General features: G+C 48.1%; 1 protein-coding gene across 2 annotated transcripts in view; it reads right to left on the reverse strand.

The window, feature by feature from the left end:
- Positions 1-27,282, reverse strand: part of TTC29 (tetratricopeptide repeat domain 29) — a 986,907-nt gene that overhangs the window by 374,153 nt on the left and 585,472 nt on the right. For both annotated transcript variants that reach the window (XM_069242623.1, XM_069242622.1), the window contains one exon: positions 13,201-13,324. In XM_069242623.1, the coding sequence (XP_069098724.1) occupies positions 13,201-13,324 (124 nt within the window). The remainder of the gene's footprint in view (positions 1-13,200; positions 13,325-27,282) is intronic.

Genomic DNA, 27,282 nt, shown 5'->3' on the forward strand with positions numbered 1-27,282 from the left:
GGCTTGTATCCTTTAAAGTGGTGGGGTGAGTAAATTGCCCCACCACTTCACAACCCCCCCCCCCAAAAAAAAAAGAAAGTAAACTACCCCTTCCTCCAAAAGCCCAAATAACACTAACTATAAGATAAACACAACCACTACACTTACATGCACTACACACATACATACATAACACAAACATGCATTACACATTTTTTAAAAAGGCACTTACCCACAGGCTGTTCGTCCCCTCCATGTTCTTCTGCTCTCCATTAGAGGAAGACCTCCCTAACCATTCCAATCACTGCTTTCATGCTGTTAACCAGCATGAGAGAGGTGCCTGCATTGGATGCAGCATTCTGGTTGGATGCTCCCTCAGGCCTTGGAGGCTTGTGCCTGGTCTGCACCCAGCTGTCTTAAGACAGCTGAGTGGAGAGCTTCAAAGTACGCATGTCACTTTGGCAGACGCAAAGCAGCCAGCCAAAGTGACATGCGTACTTTGGAGTATCCGGTCCAGGCACTGCTCCAGTCCTCTGAAGCAGGAAGCAGAGGTAGACCCGTGCTGCCGGTAGCGGAGGACCTGCTCAGCATGTCTCTGGGCTGATGTTCCTTGTGCAGAAAAAATAAAATGGCAATTAAATCTTTTCATTGCCATACTGTTTCTTCCTGCGCAGCTCGCAGCGGGCGGGGAGTTGGGAGAGACACTCCCGCCGCCCTCAAGAAGAAACCGCCGCTGAACAACAAAGAAATCTTCACTATTGTCCAGGATTTCACCAAACCCACAGCAGCCACTAGCAATATCAACTCAACTAAATAACTATGTGCCCACCACTCAGATTTCTTCTGCAGCACTATCACAACCATATACAGCAATTTTGCTACATAACTGGACCCCTTGCACCTTGCCAGAAGCCTCCTGGTGATGAATGATGACAATAGAATAACATCATGCACTGAAGAAACCCCAGCAGCCATCGAAGCACTCAACACCTCCATCAACACAGCCACTTTTCTGGAACCTTGGATGCACAGATCCATCAACATCAAGGGTGGGAGGTAAACTCTGCTCCGCCGGTGAGTTATCAGAACTTTTGTTACTCGGCGTTCTGCGCGGAGCGCGGAGTTCAGCAAAAACTCCACCGCTTAGCAGAGTTTACTCGGGACAAACATACATTGACACTCATTTCTAGTGCAAAAGGTCATTTATTTAGGACAGGATTTAGCATAAACATCAACAACATTGAACTGTATGAAATCCCTCTTGCCTAACTTTTAACTTAAGAGCTTCCTTATGCCCTTCCTTCTCTTCTAATAGCTCTCTTCAAATCCCCTCCCCTAGACACTCCCCTATTCCTTCCATGCCCTCCTTGTTTGTAAACAATCCTCCCCCCCATTCTGATCCTTCACCTCATTTTTCCCCTTGGAAGGGGGGAACAAGCCCGCATCTAGCTCTCCTCCCTCCCCCATTTCCTGCCAACCCTTGTGCAACGCACCTGTCCTAACTGACGTCAAACCTAACCCTATCTACCTAATCCCTCCTTACCCTTAACAACCCTCTCCTTGCTGCCTACCTTCTGTGCAGGGTGGGTGGGTGGTCAAAAACTTTCCTCCCTCTCTGGTCGGCCTGGAAAGAGGCCGACCCCACCCCTCCACCCCCTTTTATCCTATCCCTAAAGCCCACCCCTACTTACCTGTCCCCCAATCCTGGCGCACCTGCGCCACTTCCTGTTATCCCGAAAAGACCCGCGGAGAGACTAGAGCGAGTCTCTCTCTCCGCGGGCCCCCCCATCGGGACAAACATACATTGACACTCATTTCTAGTGCAAAAGGTCATTTATTTAGGACAGGATTTAGCATAAACATCAACAACATTGAACTGTATGAAATCCCTCTTGCCTAACTTTTAACTTAAGAGCTTCCTTATGCCTTTCTTCTCTTCTAATAGCTCTCTTCAAATCCCCTCCCCTAGACACTCCCCTATTCCTTCCATGCCCTCCTTGTTTGTAAACAATCCTCCCCCCCATTCTGATCCGTCACCTCATTTTTCCCCTTGGAAGGGGGGAACAAGCCCGCATCTGGCTCTCCCCCCTCCCCCATTTCCTGCCACCCAGGAAAACCCATGTGGCGTTTTTCTGCCCCACCCGGCAAAACCCCGTTTGCCGCACTAATTCCATCTCATTTCCTAATCCACAGATCCTCCCCCCATAAATTCTCTAGCATCAGCCTCAAACCCATCAAATAATACGCATTTCCCAATTGCGATAAATGTACTCCATCATCTCTGAACAATGTCCCCTCTTGCTCCTTAATATCCTCGTGCCTCAGCACCTTAATCCCTTGGGCCCAGCAAAATACCCTCATTGCCCTATTCAACTTTTTCCGAGCCCTTTCAATGGCTCCGTGATTGATTGCCCCTCTCCATACCCGCCTGGGTATAAACTCTGTCCATACCAGACATGTCCCGCACAGTTTCTGCTTCAATAGCTCCAAATCTTTCTGCATAAATTGTATCAATGCGAGCCCTGATTGCCTCACCAAGTCATTTTCTCCCAAGTGTATTAGCAACAAATCCGGGCATCCCCACTGCGGCAAATTCCCTGTGATAAATGGGAGTAAACTCCCCCACCTCATTCCGCTCTTTCCCCACCAACGCACTTCGTGGTGTCTGCTGGGCAGTCCCATTGATCTGCCATAAATCTGTTTTTCAGCAAATTTTGCCGCCCATTGCACGAATGAATGGCCGACCAGCCAAGTCACTGTCTTATCATTCTTCGGTCCGGCCACTCACCCTGTAAAGAAAAAACACTATAACAACTGTGATAAACTTCTAACCGCCCCGCCCCACCCAACCTGTATTTCATTAGGGCCTCACATAGCGCTCGCAGCATCTAGATTTCCATCTACCTATTGCTTTAATCTTAGCCGAATCCCATCCTAAATGCGCTGCTGCTGTTGCCGCCCCAATCCTAAAGGAGTGCGTTCCAAAATCCCCCGCTTGCCGCCCAGTCCGACCCAAAGCCATCCTCAAAACCTGCAGCAACTGGTAGCTAGTGAGCTTCTTTCCCGATGCATGCACAAGCACCCCTGCTTCCCCCGCCATACCCCACTTTCGTTTGAAAACCATCCACTCTTTCACTGGGCATGCTAGAACATCACCTCCTTTCTCCAACCATACCCACTTCCCTTTTCCTAACTGGTCCGTCTTGGACTTCCTGAGCCATATGCCCAATCTCCCTTGATGCGTGCAGATCTCCCTCCCTTTCACACCGCAGTCCTTGCCTATGCCCAATAATTCAGATACCCTAAATGCCCCGAAAAACATCCAAACCACACACAACCTAAAGAGTCCTACTTCGTGTTCGTCCGTGCAACATACTGGTAAAACATGCAAAAGTTCTTTCAGTATCCCAAAAGTAATGGGCTCTCTTGCCTTACTTCCCTCCCCGGCCCTAACCCTGCCCCATCCTTTCAACATTTTCCCCAATAAATCATTCCGTGCTGGATCCATACCAAAGAAAAGCTTCCCATAAAATGAGACACCTGCTAATTTCCCGCCTATCGTGGCCGGGGATAGCCCTTCCTTGATCAAATACAGCACAAAGCGTAAGGCCCGTGCTTCCAAACGCTCAGACCCCTGAGCCCAGAAATTGCCCTCAAACTCCTCAAAAGATTGAAAATCCAACCATGCCAGCCTGTAACTTCGCTGCGTAGAGACTGCCAACGACATTTCCACTAGCCCCGAGATCATCCTGCCCCCCACTCCCAAATGCCTGCCGGGACCGTAGTCTTGAACTGCTCTGCTCCTGGCGCCAGGTCGCGAAAACGCCGCCACTGTGAACGAGATAGGGAGTCTGCAATCTCGTTGTACACCCCTGGTATGTGTGCAGCTTTAAAAATGACATTGAGAGATAAACATTGCAGCATAAATTGACGTAACAAGCGCAAAACTCTTAGATCTCTGGCTCTCTGTTTGTTTACCAATTCCACCACTGTCATATTGTCCACCTGAAAAACTACCGTCCGGTTGGCCAGTTCCCATCCCCAGACTGCCAGTGCCACCAACAAAGGAAAAAACTCCAGGAACGCAATACTCCTCCCTTGTCGCAACCACTGCTGGGGCCATGTCTCTGCGCACCACCTCCCATCCCAGTAAATGCCAAAACCCGACGCGCCTGCTGCGTCTGAAAATATTTGAACTTGCCATACTGTGCCCTCTTCTCCAAAAGACATTGGTACCCCATTAAACTTCTTCAGGAACATCTCCCGTACCTTTATGTCCTCCCTCAGAGCCAAGGAAACTCTTATCCTATGGTGGGGTAACACCGCCCCTGACATGGACAGTCCGAGTCTTCTACAAAAAGTACGTCCTCCCCTCACTACTCTACACGCAAAATTGAGATAGCCTAGTAGTTTTTGTGCAGTTCGTAACTCCATTTTGTGCAGAGTTCGCACAGCTGCTAGGCATTCTAGGATTTCCTTCACTTTTGATGTTGGCAGTCTTGCCACCATTAGCTCCGCATCTAGCTCTATGCCCAAAAAGGTCATGATTGACAGCGGGCCCTCTGTCTTTTCCGGTGCCAAAGGCACTCCTGTCTGCTGCATTAATCTCTGAAAGGCCGCCAAGGCCAGCCCACATGCCCCAGACGCTGCTTCCCCTACAAACAGAAAATCATCCAGATAGTGTGTCACTGCTTTGTGGCCACTTGTTTTCACAAAAACCCACTGCAGAAAGGTACTGAAAGTTTCGAATAGCGCGCACGATATCGCGCAACCCATAGGTAGAACCCTGTCCACATATATGGCTCCATCTAACTGCATGCCTAGAAGGTCGAAATCTGCTGGATGAATTGGTAACAGACGAAAAGCAGACTGTATATCACATTTCGCCATTTCCGCTTTTAACCCGCACCTCAAAACTAATTTCACCGCATCATCCACTGATGCGTAAATAACCTTGGTATCTTCCTGCGCGATAAAATCATTTACCGACGCCCCCTCAGGCCATGACAGGTGATGTATAAGCCTGAATTCACCTGGCGCTTTCTTGGGTACTACCCCTAGTGGGGATATCATCAAATGATCCGTTGGCCAGTCGAGGAATGGACCTGCTATTCTCCCGAGTGCCACCTCTTTGTCTATTTTGTCGCTTATTACCTGCGGCTGCTCTTTTGCAGACCGTAAATTATCTGCCCATCGCCTCTGCCGAGGACCCTGATAACCTACCCTAAAACCTTCCCGAAAACCCCATTCCAATTGTCTGGCCCTATTCCTGTCCGGGTACCTGTGCAGCCATGGTAACAAAACTTCTAATCTAACTGGCGTAGGCCCCTTTTGGCGCAGGAGCGCCTTGTGCGCCTCTTCCTCTTGTCGCCCTCCATTGCTCTGCTGGGCTGTTGAGGGAGAAACATTGTATGACTGGATGACGACCCCCGCACTTGGAGCAGTCATGTTTGAACCTACACTGCGCCCTTGAACAGAAGCCCTTGTTGAAATTCCAACAAGCCCCTGTGTTACCCGCCTGCGTTTTTGTAGTATGTCCCGCCCCTCCCAAGGCGGGGCGCGCCTGAAAGGGCTTATATGTTACCGGCAAGCCGCTCGCCGTATGAGTGGATGCCGCTGCCTGTGCTGACGCCATCCATTGCATCCATAGCTCCGGATCTACGTCCCCCCACGGTTTTTCGGGGTTGATACTCACCCGGGCCCTAAACTCCTCGTCATAACTTAGCCATGCAAAACCCCCAAAATGCATCTGAGCCTTCCTAATGATATCCATGTACTTGAAAAGCGCGATGGCCCGGTCTGGGTATTTTTCGCAGTATATGCTAGCGAAAATAAAAAAGGCAGACGTCCAATTATCCATGGTAATGGGAACCCTAGGCCTGCGTGCTAACTCCCACTCCTCTTCCTTGGAGCCTTCCTTGGCCTGTATGTCCCTATGTGGCAATTTGAAAACATCCACATATTCGTGTTTCCATATCCTCGCCTTAGTTTTTTCGGCGACATGTGACCCTAAAGGCATGGCCAAACCCATGTACGGAAGGCGCTTCTTGTGCGCTCCCCCTTCCTTATCCTCTGCATTCTTGCCCTCACCCGTGGGCGGGCTAACCACTGTTGTAGTACTGGTGGATGCCGTCTCTTTATCCTTGTTCATGTCACCCTTCTGTGCTACTACCTCCCCCGGGTTATCCAATACTGACCCATCTCCCACACCTATTGATTTGCTCGTGCGCGTCACTTTGTTAGCTACTCCCCCATCACCCCAGACCGACCACCATCTCCCCTTACCTCCAATTGGTTCATCCACGTAACGCGGCGTTCGCCTCGTCATTCCGCCACGTGGCCTCGTTAGCCTTGCACTTGACGGCCCTTCGGCCATAAAGTCATCCTGAAAAAGAAAAGCAGAGGCAGGGGTTGCACCGCACTTGCGCCCCCGCCCCCCCTTTCTTAACCCCGCTCACTTCCTCCTCACGCAATTCTCCATCTTCCCAATCTCCCTCATTTTCGTCATAGTCCAATTCCAAATCATCTTCCTCTTCCCCATCTCCTTTGTTTTCCATATACCCTTGAGATTTGGTTGCCGGTGGTTCTGTTGTACTTTGCCCCACATGGCGTCCGCCAACCTGCTGATGTCCCCGTTCCCGCGGTGTAGAGAAGGCCGCCGTAGACCCCTCTATTGCTTCGTTCCAACGCGCTTGGGCCGTATTGCGCCCCGTTGGTGGCCCCTTTTTCTTGCCAACCTCAGACGTTGACATTGAGCTGCCGCACCCCATATGGCTGCCTGAACCACTGGGGCTTTCCAAGCCAACCTGCCCCTCGGCCGCACCAGCCTCCTGAAACCTACCCTCTCCTGCCTGTGGTATCCAGACCCAGGTACCTTTCCTAGACCCTGCTGCCTGGACCCCCTTCATGTCTGTGACCTCTCTGACCTTTTTGGTATCCTCGTGTCGTCTCCCTAGCTCCTCCCTATCTTTGCATAGTTGCGCCCATCTGGCCTCGGTTTCTGCCACGGCCCTGCGCTGTTCGCGAATTCTAGCTTCTAGGTCCCATGATTCTGACTGGTCCCACCTCGCCTGGGGGGCAGGTCCGTGTAGCCCCCCCACCAAAAACTCTTCCCTGTCCTGCTTCGGCAATTTCGCCTGGCGTGGGTCTGGTTTGGCCCGACCCGCCCTTCCTCTGGGTCTCCCCAAGTATTTACCTCTTTTCTTGGCTGGTGGCCGTGACCCATGTGTAAGGTATTCCCGCTCTTGGGACGTGACAAATCCAATGGGGTCTGCATCCCACCGGGCCCTGGCGCCGGCAGTTCGGTCCCGTCCCCTTGTTGCCCCAGGGCTTGCCCTGCCATGTCATCCCCTATTCTGCCTGGGGGCCCCCCGTGTGACGGGCCTGCGCAGCCTGTTCCTATATCGCTTGCGCCCGGGTCCTGTGTGCCCTGCGTCTCACCCCCAAACATTAGCGGACTCAACCTGTTAGGAGTCACTGGCCGCACCGCTGTGGCTCGTTCCTGTCTCACTGGGACTTCATCTGTGTCCCCTTCTGAGTCCTGGGAATCGCATGCTGCGATTGCCGCCGCTACCCCCGCTTGACGCAGCCCGTGTTGGACGTGTCATGCCCACCCAAGCCTGCTCTAGTACCCCGGGCCTAAGCAAATCTGCCCGTCCGGCCTCACCCAGTACCCGGAGCGCTGCCCTGACAGCCTCCGCATCAGGAACGTTAGCCATGTCCCCCCCTGCCCTAAATACCTCCCTATATGAAAACACACCAATTTTTTTTTATTAATTTTTTTTATTTTTTATTAATGCCTCCTAAAACCTTTAACTTCTAAAACAGGGCCCGCCCAGGCGCTGCAAACTGTGTGGCCTAGTCTGTTCGAGCCTCGCCCCCTGCTATTCCTGCACGGTTCCAACTGGGAGGGGGGGGGGGCGCTCTGAAAAACCCCCGCTTGATCGCCGCCTCACGGCCTTTCGCCGAAAAAACGGCTCCGGCGTGACACGCCGGGAACCGCGACACCCACGCAGACCTCCGCGCACCTGCACCGCACTTGTCAACTGCCCCGGGGCCAATAAACAAACCGCGTGCTCCCGGTGTCTGCCGAGAGCACCCAGTGGGCGCGGCCGAGGCCGCGTGTGTTCAAATATCTGCCGAGCCACCGCCCACTACTTTGCCTGCCCGGCCCCCGCGCGCCGTCTTGCTGCGCGTCTGCCTCCCTACGCCCGCACTCAACCAGCCGGTTACAATTGTACCGGTCCCTGCCTCGCGCTCCCTGCACTAACCTGAGTAGGGCCCAAGAAACCCTACACTCTTACTTCCTAACCTGCCGTACCTCCTCAAAAACTTTCCTCCCTCTCTGGTCGGCCTGGAAAGAGGCCGACCCCACCCCTCCACCCCCTTTTATCCTATCCCTAAAGCCCACCCCTACTTACCTGTCCCCCAATCCTGGCGCACCTGCGCCACTTCCTGTTATCCCGAAAAGACCCGCGGAGAGACTAGAGCGAGTCTCTCTCTCCGCGGGCCCCCCCATGGCGCCCGCCCACCTGAGTGTCCCATGTTGATACACAGCACATCAACAGCAAAGCCTGTCACGAAGGCACCTCACTACACCAAAATGTACTGACCCCAAGTAGCGCACAACAATTTCATCTGATGCGCGCTCTCATCTGCAGACAGCAGGCTCCATCATGGAATCTGAGTAGGGAGTAAGGGACACCCTCTCCTCTTCACTTGGAGCTCAGCGTCATCACACGCACTATTTATGATGAGCGAGACACTGCCAGTAAGCTTGAACAACAATTTTCAGTGTGCACTGCATCGAGCAGTCATCACGCGGGCACCGGTTACCCCAGCATGTGCTGCCAAGGGCCAACGATGACGGCTCCCATGGCCCCACTCTGGAAACTGCTCCTACCTTCATCTAGTCGTTCAGTGGCGCATTTTAAAAAGAATCTTGCATGCCTTTATGGGCATGGATCCTTGAACCGATTCTCAGTGTATTTGTTGAAAATGCAGGGTCAAGACTGAAGAACAAGTCATTTTTAGTTCTATGAAAGGAACGAGCAGAGGAGGCAGAAATGAAGCGACAAGAGTTAAACACTGTCTATTCTTAAGTGCTTTGTGTGCTCAGTAAAATATTGTCCAAGCAAAAAAAAAAAAAAACGCACCACTTTCCCCCAGCTAAAATGAGAGCCCTTTGTAGCCTTCTCTGAGTTTTTCTAATTTGCTTCATTTTGACTAACACAAATTATAACAACAATTTGTCAATGTGCTCTGGTGCGATAAGGCTTTCTTGTCTGACATTTGTTGTGATATTAGGCAAGTCACTATTTTCTGGGGCATTATGTGTATTTTTAGCTGTCAGTGGCCGGCGTTTGAAAACTGCTTCAGTGCTGTCAATTTCAATACCGTGACTGACTGATTGGCTCCTACCAGGGCTGAACCTTCTCCTTCCGGCTGCAGGGATGACGTCTCCTCTCCAGACACACAAGTAGGTCTGGGTTTGCTGCTGCTCTTTTCTCTATCAAGGCTGCCTTGATTACAGGCCTTCTCCTTGTGTCTCCTCAGTTGTGCAAGTAAAACAACTCCCAACTGTAACGCCCGTGGGCCTTCATTACGGAGCTTGAATGTCTGGGCACCGATTCAATCACTATTATATTATTTCCACCAGGAGACGCAACTGACCTCAGTGATTCAGAAACTGCCTTTGATGTGCTGTAAATACCTTCTTTTAAGGGCGAGTGCAAGATGGAGAGTGAGCCGGGTCACTGGACAGCCATGCAGGAGCCGAAAACATGTCCCCCTTCGCATTTAAAGTAATTATGATATCCAAGTGACAGGCAGTAAATGTGTGTGGAATGAGACCCCCGAGAAACCTGACAGGGTAGGAATCACATAGTGCCAAAAACAGTGGGGATCCGAAAACTGTGGGTTAAAAGGTGGGGGGGCAGCTGGTGTAATACAAACAGTTAAACACATGCTGCATTCTTCCCATGCACGGTGTTTGGTAACAGCACGCACCAGAGAGAATGGGTGCATTTGTGCAGAGCCCCTCGGGACTCAACTGGCTTGTGAGCGCTACAAGGAATGGTCTCAGTCGTTCCACCGTAGTGAGGCATGGTGTGCACCTCCCAGACAGGAAGATGCTAGCTCAGTATAGAAGGGTCCTGCTGGCACCGGGGAGGGACCTGCCTCATGCATGGCTTGCCGGGAGTGAGCAATACCATGGAGTCAAAAAGCATGCAGTGAGCGACCTCAAGGATATCGAAGGAGTGCTTGGAATGCTCTCTGCATAAATGAGGTGCTCCGCCTATAAATCAGAGGCCAGTCAGAAGCTCTGCGAATGTTGTAATCCTGATGTTTATTCAGTTATTATTTCAAAACTTCATTACATTTCAGTTCAGAAGAAATCAGCATTTGGACAGGTTTCAAATGGTAATACAAAGTGGGAATACTGTGAGTGTTGACTTGTATATCGTAGGTAAAAAGTCAAGTTAAAACAACAGTTTTCAATCTATAGCTATAATAAAACCTTTCCTTGTTGTTTTAGATATAAATGCTTCTGTACTCCAGATTTAGCCTAGCTTTGCAAAGGGTGTGTGATGATATTCAGTGCCTCTGTTTCTCTCTCTTGTGTCCACTGTATAACTTTGCAACCATATTGTGGAGCTGACTGGAGGTGTTACTGAACTGTGGAAAAAAATCCATGCTTGTCAGATCTGGATTTCCAAGTTAGTAAATTCTGGCATTTGGTCATATTTCTTGCATTATAAAAGTATCATAATCATAGATATATTCTTATTTGCCCAAGAAGATGCAGGCTTAAATAGTGCATCTTCAAATGCCTAGGTATAATCTAATTTAGCCTCCAAAGGACAGTTAGCCTCCAATAATTAGTAAGAATTCAAATGTACAGTACTGAAGCATATGCCTAGAAACAACTTTCGATGATTAAATATACTCTCCTCTGCCCATGTACAAGCCCTTTCCCTACAGACAGGTATATCCTAATAGGTCTATTATAGCCTCATATGCACAGAGACAATCTCACACGTAGCCACCACTGGAGGTACATGGAATCTAAGGTGGTTTCTTTACCACATAGACTACCACTGATGGAAACATCCAAGGTACCAAACCCTTGTTCTTGCTTGTAACAGATTGTCACTGTAACGACATAGAAATGTCTTGAAATACAAACATGAATTATAACCAAACACTAACTACACAAATTATGTGCCACTACCAAAATAGGGAGCAATTCATCTTAATTGTTTTAGGAATCTGTATTGAATCAAATGACCTGGTCTGTTTAGGGTCCAGGTAATCGGGGACTACACTCTGAACTGACCAAGATTTTATAAAGTTATCTGTAAACTTCAACAAGCATCTGCTAGTTTTTGGAGGAAACTCTTCAGCAAAACGAAAGCAAAAAACTCAAATAGCAAGATAATCTTATCAGAAAATGCATTCCATTTTGCACAGGAGAATGTTTTCAAATTCATGGATGCAAGCCTGCAACATTGTCTTTATGCTGCAGCTTCGGCCCTCACCATCACACATTTGGGACTAAGCCATTTGTTATTGCCTGCTACGACAAGTGCAGTTAGTGTCTCACAGGACATTTAATTTCACATTCTCCCTAGTAAGAAGCCAGTGTCACCACACTACTTAAAACTAGAGGTAACAAAAATTGTCCATTGGCAACAGTTTTAGAATATACCGTTCTACAGTCCCGTGCCATCCTCTCACTCAGAGTTCTCAGTGCACAGCAGAAGGCCTTCTAGTACAGGCTGTGTGGTGGCTTTCAAGCCATATGCATAGCTGAACCTTGTATGTACATGTACTGTGTTATGTGTGCGGCTGTACCATTAAATGTCGATTTTAACCTTGTTTCAACTGAATCACTCTACCATTTCCTCGCACTTCATATCACTGCAAATCAAGAAAAAAAAATATCAGGGCCAGGAAGATAGATCCTTTGTGTGATGATCATGGGGAGCCAGCTCTGTAGCTCTGTCGCCAGAATTGACCCTATTATTCTTAGGAGACCTTCCACTATAACTTCAACACCACAATGGGAGGTAGGAGAGCGGTGATGTCACAGACCAAGGGAGAGGAGTCCTCAGTAACTGAGCTTCTCACCTGGTGCAACGTTAGCATAGCATAGCACAACTGGGAGAAGGAGAACTGCAATGGGAACTAAGGGGGGTCTCCCTCACTGTGGAGGCTAATATGTCCTTAGAAGCCTTCTCCTCCGCCACATTACGGTGACATGTTTGTAGCAAGTCCCCACTCCCCCATCCTCACCTGCTTCTTGAAGAGCTAACAGTAGCCTTCAAGGTGCTAGCATATGAACACAGAATGGGCATGCTCATCTTCTCCTTCAATCCTTAAAATCTATTTTATTTGCTTCCGGGGAGCTTGTCATGGACATGGTGTGTGAGCAGCAGAAAATTAGCATTTCTCTTTCAGACTCCCACATGCTGCCTGTACCTCACCCTACTATGTGATCTCATAAGGATACTGCTACGTAGGAGCATAACTATTAGTAGTGCAGCATCTGCACTGGTACCTGAGTTGAGGGGCCCACTGCATCTCAAATGTAGTTATTTACTGCTGAACTAGAGAATCGGGGCCCATTTTCCTTACTCGCATTAGGGACCATGTCAACTTCTCTCCGCTGCATGTGCTAAAGGTCGCAAAAAATGATTCAGTGTGGTGTCTGGCGACCCCGAAATGACAGCAATTACAAATTCTACTATTAACAATATGAAAAACACATACTTTAACAAAATATAGCACTAGTTTCAGAAAAGTATGACATTTCAAGTAACATAAATGAAAATGAGCAACTTATAACTCAATACACAACCCTAATGTATTGTTATTAAATGTTCTTTTATGTATGAAGAAGAATATATCTTTACACTTGTCATAAAAAAAGAAATACATGCACAAATTCCTTTATCTTGAGCATAAGATCACTTCTGCTGCAAGTAAAATTTATACAAGGTAACTTAAAAAATTGGTGATATTCACAGAGTAATTAAACCTCATAAATACTGAAATCACTGCTTTACAACAAAAAATGTAACATCATCATGTTGGTGATTTATCGAAGTTCACTAAACACATGTGTAAAGGTTTACACAATTGATAGCAATCATACTTTCAACAATATTAATTGGACATTTGTATTGATTAAACCGCAGCACTTGGAGCAGTACTTACTGTTATATTGAAAATTTCCCCAAGGTATGTACATGCTTCTATGAGACTTTCACATAGGTTGTTACTTTTGGCAATTTCAATGAACTTCTCCAAGTACTGAATGCTTTCAAATATTTTCCCTTGACTAAAATATAAACGAACTTAAGGTTAGAATAAAGAAATATGCAAGATCAAACATTAATTATTGAAAATATAATGGTAATGACAGATCTTTATTCACTGCTGTACCGTTTAATACTCACCTAGCTTCATAAATCAAGAATATGATTGCACAAAGATGGATTTAAGTTGAGGCCATCTTCATTTTTAGAGACTTTGTAGGCAATTCAAAAGCGTTAGAGCTTAGAAGATGGTCCAGAAATGTCAGAGGCTGACGGAAGAACTCTGTCAGGTTGGCTAGCTTCCTTCTGGCATGCCTTTGTGGTGCTGGCAATATGGACTCAGGATGGGAGTGTGTGCAGGCCTGGTCTTCGTCAGTATGGTGGATTGACTAAATTGATGCTTCAGGGTCACCACTGGACATTGCATGAGTGGATGCACCACCTTCCACACTGGCTTGCAGACAGAATACGGTACTGCTTATGTGCTCAGATCTGCTACTGGCACTTAGCCAATGCGAAAGCCCCTTGCTTTACTATATTCAGGCCTCCCTAATAGGAGATTTCTTGAGGAAACTCCTATCTTGAGCATAACTTCCACCACCGTTACCTCTTTTAGTCATACCAAAAAGTAGGTAGGACCACAATAGGTCCAGGAAGTGGGGAAGGATGGCCTACGGGTTGAGCCCAATCTACTGGCCAATGGAAATGAGATGTGTGGGAACCAGAGAGGAAAACTATGCCAACCACCTAGTGTGTGGTCCAGTGCATGGGTTTATTGGAGGTTATATAGATCAGCCACACAGAGCACGGAACAAGGAGAACAGAAACAGGAATACTGATGTATCTTAGCCATTGTTTCCACGGATATTAACAATATCAACAATTTCAAATGAGATATTGACCTTGAGCGACACATCAGTTCACAAATGAATACATTTATCCTAGCTAATAACCTCGTGGATGACCAAAATGCAGCACCAATGCAGCCATACCCAAATTGCTAAAGATGCTCTATGTATTCTCGAATCTGGTGACTAATGTTTACATATCCTTCTTGCTCCCTCTGCTGCATTTGGTTCCCTACTGCAAACACTGATAAATGGGTTAGCAGGTATTATTAGAATGGTTCTGACAATGATCCTCTCTAATTCCAACTAATAAATAAATAGAACATACCCTATCAAATCGTAGTATCTCAATATTCTATACTAGTAACCAATCATCTTTTGTCACTATATCAAACATCGGGGAACTCTTCTTAATACCTGGGGCATCACTTATCATCAGTATGCCACTGATACTCAGCTTTACTTAAAACCTTCCTCTCCAGAAGAAAAATCTCACCCGATTCAGAATACCAAGCACCTGCAATCACGGACGAGACATCAGCACTTAAAACTCAGTCCTGCTTAAAAATATTATTGCTGACTCACCACATCACATCAAACAACCTGTCAAATGCCTGGACGGTCTCTCTGAGTACCTCTGATTGCAAACCTTCAATTATTAATTGTGGTAAAATATGAGGATTTAGTCTAAACAAAAGATGGAATATTTAGGTTCATATTAACAATTTAGCTAGAAGTATACTGTTGAAATTTTCTAGAGGGATTACATTTTACTGCCAGAATCAGATATTAACCCTTTCCCTGCCAGGTCTTTTCCCCTCCTGTGCCGAGCCTTTTGTTGGCTATTTGGGGCAGTTCACGCTTAGGCCCTCATAACTTTTTGTCCACATAAGCTATCCACGCCAAATTTGCGTCCTTTTTTTTCAACGTCCTAGGGATTCTAGGGGTACCCGGAGTTTGTGGGTTCCCCAGGAGGTGACCAAGAAATTAGCCAAAATACTGCAAAATTTCGTTTTTTAAAAAAAGAAATGGGAAAAAAGGGCTGCAGAAGAAGGCTTGTGTTTTTTTCCCTGACAATGGCACCCACAAAGGGTTTGCTGTGCTAAAATCACCATCTTCCAAGCTTTCAGGAACAGGCAGACTTGAATCAGTAAATCAAATTTGTCAGCACAATTGTGGCATTTTACTGGGACATTCCCCATTTTTACTATTTTTTGTGCTTTCAGCCTCCTTCCAGTTAGTGACAGAAATGGGTGTGAAACCAATGCTGGATCATGGAAAGCTAAACATTTTTGAAAAATAAACAACATTCTGAATTCAGCAAGGGGTCATTTGTGTAGATCCTACAAGGCTTTCCTACAGAAAATAACGGCTGAATTAAAAATAATATTGAAATTGAGGTAAAAAAACAGCCATTTTTCTCCACGTTTTACTCTGTAACGTTTTCCTGCGATTTCAGATTTTTTAAAGCAATATACCGTTACATCTGCTGGACTCTTCTGGCTGCGGGGATATATAGGGCTTGTAGGTTCATCAAGAACCCTAGGTACCCAGAGCCAATAAAGGAGCTGCACCTTGCAATGGGTTTTCCTTCTATATCGGGTATACAGCAATTCATTTGCTGAAATATAAAGAGTGAACAATAGATATCAAGGAAACCTTTGTATTTCCAAAATGGGCACAATATATGTGCTCATCTCTGATTTCCAGGTTATCCATACTAGCATCTGAATTACAGGGCATTTCTCAAATAGTTGCCACCAGGTTCTGTTACCCAGAATCCTTTGCAAACCTCAAAATTTGGCCAAAAAACACCTTTTCCTCATATTTTGGTGACAGAAAGTTCTGGAATCTGAGAGGAGCCACAAATTTCCTTCCATCAAGCGTTCCCCCAAGTCCCCCAATAAAAATGGTACCTCACTTGTGTGGGTAGGCCTAGGTACCGCAAAAGGAAATGTTTTACATGCCTTTGAGGCGAACAGGTGTGAACCGACTTCCACAATAAATCCAATAAATATATATACAGATAAAACACTCATGATGCAACTAATGAAAAAACATCATTTATATATATATGGAGGAAAAATATCTATATGCACATATATCTATACAACCACATATCCTAGTGCAATCAGACAGGCAACGGGGAGGCGGGCGGGACAGTGAGGAATCCACAGGTAGCTATTGTATCCACCAGAAAAAGCGTTACCGAAGGTAAGTAACTTGTTCTTCTGATGGATACAAACTACCTGTGGATTTCTCACCTTATGAATAGAGTCCCAAAGCAGAACCGCACTCGGAGGTGGGTGCCCGTCTGAGTACACCAAGAAATCCTGTAAAACAGATCGCGCAAAATGGCCGTCCCTCCGAACCTCACCATCCAAGCAGTAATGCTTAGAGAAAGTGTGGAGGGACACCCAAGTTGCTGCCAAGGTGCCACCACCGGGACTCCCCATGCTAGGGCAGAAGAGGCCGACTTAGCCCTGGTGGAGTGAGCCCTGATTCCCTCAGGAGGAACCTTCTTCGCCAGTGAGTAGCAAACTTTTATACAAAGAATGACCCACCTGGAGATCGTCCTTTTATGGACTGCTCTGCCCTACTGCTGACCAACATACCCAACGAACAGCTGATCCTCTAGGCGAAAGTCTTTCATCCTCTCAATATAAAAGCTGAGAGCCCTTCTAGGGTCCAATCGATGGAGTCTCTCTTCCTCTTTAGAGGGGTGGGGAGGAGGGTAGAAAGAGGGAAGGGTAATAGCCTGTCCCATATGAAAAGGAGTGACAACTTTTGGCAAGCAAGCCGCCCTGGTTTTCAGTACCACTTTATCAGGAAAAAACAAGGTAAAGGGGGGTTTTACGGAAAGGGCTTGAAGCTCCCCAATCCTCCTAGCAGAGGTTATAGCAATAAGGAATACCTTCTTAAGAACCAAATACCTTAAAGGACATGAATGCATGGGCTCGAACGGTGAACCCATCAAAAATGTTAACACAAGATTTAAATCTCACTGAGGCATGTGAAAAGGTGTGGGGGGAAACTTATTAAGTAAGCCCTTAATAAAACTATTTACAATCGGAGATGTTAATAAAGAGGGCTCATCTGGGAGACAAAGAAAAGCCGATAGAGCAGCCAAATAACCTTTCACCTTTCTTTGCCAAATCAAGGGCAAGTAACAAAACATCAGAAAGGTGGGCCTTCAAGGGATCTTTCTGCTTCTCTCCACACCAACTAACAAATTTAGCCCACCTATTGGAATAAATGGATTTAGTGGAGTGTCGCCTGGACGATAGAATAACATCCACTACATCCGGTGGGAGAGAAAAAGAACTCAGGTTGCCCCGTTCAATCTCCAGGCATGTAGGTGTACGCTCTGGAGGTGGGGGTGTAGAACCTGCCCCTGCGACTGCGAGAGGAGGTCTGCCCTGAGCGGGAGACGGAGAGGAGGGCGCTTTGAGAATTGTAGAAGGTCTATGTACCGCACCCTTCTCAGCCAATCCGGTGCCACCAAGATGACTTGGGCCCTGTCTTGGTGAATCTTCCTCAGGACCCGAGGAATCAAGGGTATGGGGGAAACGCGTAAAGCAACTGGCCGCCCCAGGGTATTTGAAACACGTCCCTCAACCCTCCTTGCAATGGATACTGGAGACTGCAGAACGATGGGCAGTGCGCATTCTCCCGAGTGTCGAATAGATCTACCTGCGGAGACCCCCACATCTCGAAGATGTAAGGACTAGATCTGGATGGAGACGCTTCTCGTGATCGGCCAAGAAGCGCCGACTGAGACTGTCCGCACCTATGTTCAGAACCCCAGCCAAATGATTTGCTATCAAGCAAATCTGATAGTCCTGAACCAGGCGAGAGCCGCAGAGCCTCTCTGCAGAGAAGGTACAACCCTACACCTCCCTGCTGGTTTACATACCACACCGCGGTACTGTTGTCCGTGAGGACTTGAACCGACTGACCGCGAAGGGAAGGGAGGAAGGCCTTGACAGCCAGACGTATCGCCCGCAGTTCCAACAGATTGATTTGAAACATCTGTTCCACCGGAGACCAATGACCCTTGACCTCCAGATCCCCCAGATGAGCACCCCACCCTAGAGTGGAGGCATCCGTAACAACTGTGGCCACTGGGGGTGGTAGTGAGAATAGCCTTCCTTGGGAAAGGTTGCCGTCCACTGCCCACCATTGGAGATCCGCTGCAGTGTCCCTGGAGATACTTATCAAATCCTCGAGATCCCCTTTGTGCTGAAACCACTGCCTGCGGATGCACCACTGAAGAGCCCTCATATGCCAGCGTGCATGAGTGACCAACAGAAATCAAGAAGCAAACAGACCAAGCAGGCGTAAGACCTTGAGGACCGGAACAACCGCTCCATTTCGAAACATTGGAATCAGCGCCTGAATATCCCTAATCCGCTGAGGCGAAGGGTAGGCCTGATACAATCTTGTATCCAGTACTGCCCCTATGAACAGGAGGCGTTGAGAGGGCTCCAGGTGAGACTTGGGTAGGTGTACAGAAAACCCCAGGTCGAACAACAACTGGGTTGTCACCTGCAGGTGATGCAGCACCAACTCTGGAGACTTGGCTTTGATCAACCAATCGTCCAGGTAAGTGAATACCACTATTCCTTTCCACCTGAGATGTGCTGCAACCACCGACATCACCTTTGTGAAGATTTGAGTTGCTGAAGTAAGCCCAAACAGAAGGACCGCAAACTGGTAGTGTTGCGACCCCACCACAAACCGGAGATACTTCCTGTGCGACTTGAGTATAGGGATGTGAAAGTACGCATCCTGAAAATCGACAGACACCATCCATTCCTCCTTGTTCAATGCCAGAAGTACCTGTGCCAGAGTCAGCATTTTGAATTTCTCCTGCTTGAGGAACCAATTCAAAATCCTCAGGTCTAGGATCGGCCTCAGACGACCGTCCTTCTTGGGGATCAGGAAATATCTTGAATAACAATCCTGACCCCTTTCCTGCTCCGGAACCAACTCTATCGCACCCTTTGATAACATGGTCAGAACCTCCTGTTGCAACAACAGAAGATGGTCCTCCGAACAAAACGAGGGATGGGGGGGGTAAGGGAGGAGGGAACTCCTGAAAGGGGAGAGCATATCCTTTTTCCACAATATTCAACACCCAGGAGTCTGTTGTTATCAACTCCCACTTGCGGAGAAAAAGATGAAGCCTTCCCCCTACGGGAGAGGCATGTTCGATAAAGTGGGGAAAACTAGGGCTGCCTTCCCTGCTGTTGTCCACCAGAGGAATAGGATGACGAAGAAGGGTGTTGCTGGACTGCCCCTCTAGCTCTAGCCATCCCACACCCTCTAAAGGGTCGATAAGATGTATTGGCAGGCTGTTGGGCCGAGTACTGGGGCCTCCGAAAAGCCGCCCCACGACCAAACCCTCCGAATCTGCAAAAAGACCTATACGGAGCAGCAGGGGTTGCTTGTAAACCTAAGGACTTTGCAGTCGCTCGGCTCTCCTTAAAACGTTCAAGGGCAGAGTCAGCTTTCTCTCCAAACAGCTGTTCACCATCGAAGGGCAAGTCAAGTAAGGTGGTCTGTACGTCCGAGGAGAATCCGGAGGACCTCAGCCACGCATGCCTCCTTGTAGCAACAGATGTCCCCATCCCCGTAGCAACCGAGTCTGTGGTATCAAGGCCAGCTTGTATAATCTGTTGCGCCGCAGCCTGCACATCCGAAAAGAGTGTTCCAGAAGGCTTCTGCGCCTCCTGTGGCAGATCCCCGACCATAGCCTTGGCTGAATCCATAAGGGCATGGACATACCTGCTCAGCACACAGGTAGCGTTCACAGCCTTAAGCGCCATGCTGCAAGACGAAAAGATCTTTTTTGAAGACTGCTCCATGCGTTTGGACTCCCTATCAGAGGGGGCCACAGGGAACAAACTAGGAGCAGACGTTGTGGAGCAAGACGCTTGACCCACTAAACTCTCTGGGGTTGGATGATGTGAGAAGAACCCAGGATCCTCGGGTGCCCCCCTGTGTCTCCTTGCCACTGGCTCTATTAACAGCTGGAGCCGAAACTGGCTTCCTCCACAAGTCCCTAATAGGCTCCAACAATGCCTCGTTGAAGGGCAGCAAAGGATCAGCTGAGGATGTAGAAGGATGCAGCACCTCAGTCGGCAGATTTGTCTTTACCTCTGCTGCAGATAAAGGTAGGTCTAAATAGTCCGCTGCCTTTCTAATGACCGAGTGGAATTACGCTGCCTCCTCCGTAAACTCCCCCGGAGATGAAATGTCCCATTCCGGGGACGTATCCAATCCACTGGCCGACCCCAATCCTTGGAATTCCTCCGAAGGCTCCATAAGCTCACCCTCTTCCAATTGTCGGTATTCTTCTTCTTCAAGAAGACGCAAGGCCTTTCTCCGAGATCTCAAGCGGGATTCTAACCTCAGCGTCGACATCGACTCCATCGATGCCGAACTCCGACCAGGCACAGAAGAAGATGCATGGATCCGAGCATCACTCGAAGCCAGCGCCGACACGGACTTCAACGGCGCCTCCTTCGGAGTCAGCTGGCATGCAGGAAATGGAGCCGGCTGGCCAGGGGAGAGCATCAGCGTCGGCTGACGCGGAGATGGCAACGGCGCCACGGATCTAGATGGGGACGTCATACCTCGAGGAGACATCATCGACGTCGACCCGGCACCCTCAACTGGGCAGAACGGCATAAACGGCTTCATCTGATATGGAACCGGGGAGCCCAAAGAAAAAGCTAATGGCCCCGTGAGACCCGCCGGTGCACCAGCAGGGGCCATAGCCTGGAAAACAGCATACATGGCATTTAAAAATGCAGCCGGATCCGCTCCCGGAGCCGGGAATGCAGGATAACGCTGTTCTTTCCCAGACGTGGGTCCCTTGCTCACTGTGCCACTGGATTCAAGCTAGCCTGGCTGATGAAGGGTGATACTCTGAAACCGGTCCCAGGATGCTTGTTTCCGGTCCAGGGAGGACCTGGCTTGGCAGTTCGGGCTGTACTGTTCCCATGAGGAACAGAGTCAAGACTGATTTACATATGGCTGGGTCCAACCTGGGGTGGCATGGTGAGCAAAAGAACGATGGATTAAACCCAGATCTGTGACTGGGGGTGAGTGTTTGCATTGTTCAGCACTCTGTCCATCATCCTTTTGTGTTGCTAAAGTTGCCCCCTGGGGCAGATCAGCCTAAATACAATAGGCCGATCTGCCTCGGGGGGGGGGTAGAAATGACCTACAACATATTTCCCCCACCCGCCCCCCCAGGGGAGCGACCCTTGCCTAAGGGGTCACTCCCCTCACATGAAAGTGACAAAAAAAAAATCCCTGGTGTCTTGTGGTAGATTGGCCTAATAAAAATAGGCGGATCTGCCCCCAAGGGGGACAGAAATAGCCTAAAGACAATTTGCACCCCAGGGAGTGACCCTTGCCTAAGAGGTCACTCCCCACATATATATATTATTAAAAAAATAAACAAAAAAAAATCCCTGGTGTCTAGGGGTTTCTCCCCCTGGGGGCAGAAATGGTCTTTAACAAATTTCCCCCCCCCATGGGGAGTAACCCTTCGCTTTTGTGAAATTATCCTTAAAAAAAAAATCCCTTGTGTCTAGTGGTTTCTGACCCCCTTGGGGGCAGATAGGCCTAATAAAAATAGGCCGATCTACCCCCAAGGGGGGGCAGAAATAGCCTAAATATGATTTGCCCCCCAGAAGAGTGACCCTTGCCTAGGGAGTCGCTCCCCTCGTCTGAAAAACAAACAAAAAAACAAACAAGACAAAAAAAAAAAAAGATCTCTGGCGCCTAGAGGTTTGCCTTGAAAATAATTGCCCCCCTGGGGAGCAACCCTTGCTCAAGGGGTCAATCCCCTTATGCCAATTTCATCAACAAAACTTATCCCTGGTAGGCCTATCCCTAGTGGGCATTTCAGCAGCCAGATCGCTTCACGATCCGGCTGCTGAAATGCCCTGAGAGACTTCAAAGGGAAGGAAATTCCTTTCCTTCCTTTTGAAACCTCTCAGGCCCCCATCCCATGATCGGAAGAGAAATGCAAATGCATTTCTTTTCTGATCACGCTGGAAGCTCAGCTTCCAATGCAATGGGAGGTGGCCTCTGATTACGTCCTCAGCACAGGAGCACTGTGCTGTGGGACGTAACCAATACGTCCCCGGCACAGAACCAGTTAAAAACATGATCAAACCACTAATGCTCTCACTACTAGACCAGTGGAACTCTCTTTTGACAGTTACACCTAAAATGCATACCGGCCAACTCAAAGCAGCCCTACAGGTAACTGAAAGGCTAGTTCTAGGAAGAAGAAAGTTTGATCATAATATACCCATTCTTATTACACTAAAAAAACTTTTTATTGAAGCATGAATTATCTTTAAAATGGCCTGTCTACTACACAAGCATGCAAACTCAAACAAAATGTATTTCTGATTTATCTGAAACAGAAAATGACTTTATCTGGAGGCTTTTGCCCCAGCGTGGTTCAGAGTCCTTTCTTTTTGAAGCTCTGGCCTTCAACAACAGAGGACCTGGTACAATATTTCTCAGGAGGAGCACCCAAGATCCCTTCTAGACTCTAAGGAATACCTCATGATATTCTGCTTTAAAAAAAGCTTTGAATGACGGCAGCACAGGGGAAAAGCAGATATCATCTTCCAAAGTCACACAGTGCAAATCTTCCAGGAACTTTCCCAATTACGCTTAAAAAGAGGTGAGATATCAAGCCTATCACAGAGAATTTACATGACCATGGTATCAAATACCAATGGACTCATCCCTTTGGGCTACTCTATCAGAGGAACGCCAAACAGAGAATGTTGAGGTCTCTGGCACAGGCAAAAACCTATGCTGGGCCTGCCTGAGGGTTCAATCAACCAAGATCCCTCGCCCCCCAAACCTGAGCGACCTGATGGATGGCGCCCTGTCTGGCAAACTGTTTGTGGCCATGCCCCAGATTGCACCTCCAAAGCTAAAGCCATTCATGCAGCCAAGGAGAACATTGTATCACATCTGCACAATATGAAACAGGAATCCTTTCAGCCGTCCACCGATAATGCATGATCAGCACTGAGCACCACTTGCATTGGGCCATATGGCAACACTGGATACACCAGCTCACTGAACTTTCTTACTTCCAATGGGGGCCCACCGACCTGGGGATGGACTTTGATTTTTCTGATTCTTAAAATGTTTATATTTCCATTCATAGGTCTCTTCCCTAGCACCGCCGCTCCTGTCTCCTCCCCCTTTACTGGGCTTCTCTCTGTCGAGGGTGATGCCTCTGTAGGGACTGATGGGTCCTTCCATTGGTCCATTGATGGAGTGGTTCACCACATTGGGCCTAGTTGGCACCTTCAATTTATCCATGTTTAGATTATTCCTGTTCATTCTATTAGCTTTGCACCTCATTAGAACTGAGGATTGGAGTTGGAAGCATAGGCCCTACACCCTTATCGCTATGACCTGTCTGGACTGGAGCTACCAGCCTGCTGCTAGTATGCCATGGGGTCCCTGACCAGCGTAAATCTCTTGTCCTTATATGTCTGAGGATTTCACTCCCCCAGTAAGCGTAGGCAACTATGGCGCTATCTTCTCCAGCAAGATCTTGTTATCATTTTCCTACAAGAGACATCTGCTTAGGGAGGACTGCCACTGCATGTCCCTCCCTGCTCCAGATACCCTTGCGAACATTGAGCATACACTGATTCTAAAACAGTGGGCATTGCTATCCTATTTAAAAAGGGCTTCTATTCTAATCTGATAAGCCTCTAGAGACCCCAGCGGACAGTTTCTGACATTGAGGGTGGAGAGGAGGAGGAGGACCCCTCTGACCTCCCTTAATCTACCTGCCCTTACCAAGCACAGGACGTGTTTTTTTGGAAGGTGCTCAAAAACCAACTAGGCACTGCTAAGGACGACGTCACAGTTGGGGGCAATTTCAACCTAGTATGGGACCTTGAGCTTGACAGAAACAGCACATTTCCAGAGTACGGGAGCTATGTCCAGACTACTTAGAAGGGAGCTGATGGATTCTGAATTGGTCGATGCATGGCGTTACCTACATTCAGACATGAGAGACTACTTCTTTTACTCTCACATACACCTTTCCCTACTAACGTATCAACTATATATTCCTCACCCAATCCCTCATGAAAGGCCTAGACTGCTTCGATATCTGACATCCCCATCTTGGACATCCCCATCTAGGACTAGCCTCATAATGAACTTACATGGGCCAATGCGTGGACACTGTATGCGGCCCCCCTGCTGGCACCTGCCCCCCACCCAACTCCCATGCACCTAGTGGGTAAGAGGCAATATGCAAATACTACACGCTTAAAGGCATATCAGACACTCCCCCCATATGCTTTGGCACAGCTTTAAGGCAACTACACATGATATCATCTCTTCCTTCTCTAAAGCCAGAGCTCGAGAAGTGTACCTGTTGGAAGCTAACCTCACTGAAGAGATCCGCTTCTTGGAATGTACAGACAAGCAGCACCCCTTGGCACATATCAAACAACAGCTAGCTGTGCAGCGGTGCCAACCATGGGCCCATTGGGTCAACAAAGCTGAACAACCCCTTCTGGCACTTAAACAAAAGTACTATGATGGGGAGACAAGGTGGGCACCCTCTTGGCCCACAGATTGTGGCACCAATATGCTCACTTCCATATCTGTAAAATCCATACAGAGGGCTCCCGCTGGGCTGTTTGAGAGTCAGACAAACACAAGGTCTTCTGGGCCAACCATCAGCACCTCTGCACTGGCGATGGAGAAGACCAATCCGTAACAGTCTCTTATCTACGGAATTGCCCCGGGCCACCCTTAGACCCAAGTCCGCTCAGGACATGGAGGCACCATTTACTGCAGCAGAGCTCAGTAGAGCTCTTAGGATGCTCCCTTTAGGGAAATCTCTGGACTCAGATGGCTTGCCGACTACTTTCTATAATGTCTTCTTCTCCCAACTGAAAGATCATCTGCTCGGGCACTAAACTCCTTTATTCACGCCATTGACCTCACTCCAATGATATCCACTGCCGAAGTCACACTCATTCCTAAGCCTAGCAAAGACCATACCCTCTACTCAGCCTATCAACCAATAGCATAGTTGAATACCGACGCTTAGATTTACACTAAAATGTTGGCAAGCTGGCTCCAGTCCCTTCTGTCTAGTCTAATAGACCCTGACCAAGTTGGTTTCATTAAGCACAGACATGGTCCAGATAAAATCAGACGTCTTGCCATTTAGTGGAAAAGGCCCATAAACACAACATCCCTCCCTTCCTTCTTTCCCTGGATGCTGTGAAGGACTTTGATAGGGTGAGCTGGGCCTTCTTGCATGCAGAACTCCATAAGATAGGTCTGAGTCACAACATTATTAGCAAAATTATGACCTTCTATACTGCAATCATCCAAATACATGGTCAGATGACACAACCCTTCAGACTCCACCGTGCACCCATAAGGGTTGTCCCTTATTCCTTTTACTCTTCGCCCTCCTGGTGGAGCCTCTGGTTATCCACCTAGGGGCATTCCTTTAGGGGGGCAAGACCATAAAGTCCTACTCTTTGCTTACGATCTACTGCTTGTCTTGAAAGTCCAGATCCCAAGTCCTTAATCTGTCTGTCCTGCAGCAAATATTTCCATATCTGCAGATGCTACCCTGTTACACTGGGCAACTCACTCCATCTGATATCTTGGCCTTAGAGCGATGGACTCGGGCCAATTGGCCACATTATCACAAAGCCATCCTGGAATATCTTAGGTGCTAGAGGCCCCTCCACGGTTCTTGCCTTGGATGTTGTAAAAATTAATAGCCTTCCCAGAATACTCTACCTCTGCCAATCACTCCCCATCACCACACAGAGGGCATCAAGCATATGCAAGGAGACCTCTGACCTTTTATTTGGAAAGGGAAACAGCCTGCATCTCTAATGCCGTGGTCATGCTACCTAGGAACCACGGGGCCTTGCCTGCCTCAAACTTCTAGATTATAAGTGGACAGCCCACTGGTGCTGCATCTCAGTGTGGGTTGTCAGAGAGAATGGAAAACTTTGGCTACATATGGACTGGGCAGTGGCCTGTAGACCATTGTGGGATCTGGCTTGGCTCCTGAAACAGCATTGTCCCTGTAGCGCATATGTTACGACCACCTACCCGGACGGTCCTGGAAATATGGGATAGATAGGCAATTTGTAGAGGCCTGACCAGGCTCCCCTCTGTGAACACCCCAGTAGTACACAACCCTAACTTCACACCCACACTCACCCCAGGCTCTTTACTGAGCTGGGAAAGAGGCAAATGCAGGATCCTGCAGGACATCTTTCAGGGACTGACAAACCATTTGAGCAATGCAAAACTGTATTTACTATCCCTGACGCGCTACAACACCAATATTTTCAACAATGTCAGTGAGCATTGTCCACCCCACCCCTCAATGTTTTAGGGGCCACTCAGCCCAACACTCCCTTTGAAACTTTTGTTCTCAATTTTGATGGTTTCCAGAGGCCTTATTTAAAAAAAATATGACGTCTTACACCAGCCCCAAGCTCCCTAGCTACCCATATCACAAGAAATGGGAGATTAATAGTATCCAAGGCATTTCACGGAAACAGCGGGAACTTCTGTGGCATGAAATCCCCAAAACCTCTCAGACACTGGTGAGCTATGCCACAGGGGGACACCCTCAGCCCTTATGGTACTCTCTCTGCATCCCTCCCCTCTGACATATGCCAGCACTTTTACTTTCGCACCACAGCTGGTGACTTGTTTGTTAGGTTTCAGTTTGTTTTGTTCATTGTTGCTGCTGGGCAGAATCCCACAGCCTTTCTTCCATAATCCCCCCAGCACTAGAGAGTTTCCTCTCCTGAGTGGATAAAGGGTGGTACACAATGGGCTCTGCCCTCTTGATTGTTCGAAAGGAAATTGGAGACATAGACACTGACAGGCAGGAGACATAGATGCTGGGTCATTACTAGAATCATAAAATACCTGGACTATGTAGAAGTTCACACTCCACCAAAGGCCAACACTCCACCCTTGTCTCCGGGCTTGAGAATGGGGTAATCATGTGTATGCTGTGACTGAACTAAGTCTGCTTGCAAGTCATAAGATGCTAAGGT

This window comes from Pleurodeles waltl, chromosome 1_2, assembly GCF_031143425.1.
Source record: "Pleurodeles waltl isolate 20211129_DDA chromosome 1_2, aPleWal1.hap1.20221129, whole genome shotgun sequence".
NCBI classification, from domain to species: domain Eukaryota; kingdom Metazoa; phylum Chordata; class Amphibia; order Caudata; family Salamandridae; genus Pleurodeles; species Pleurodeles waltl.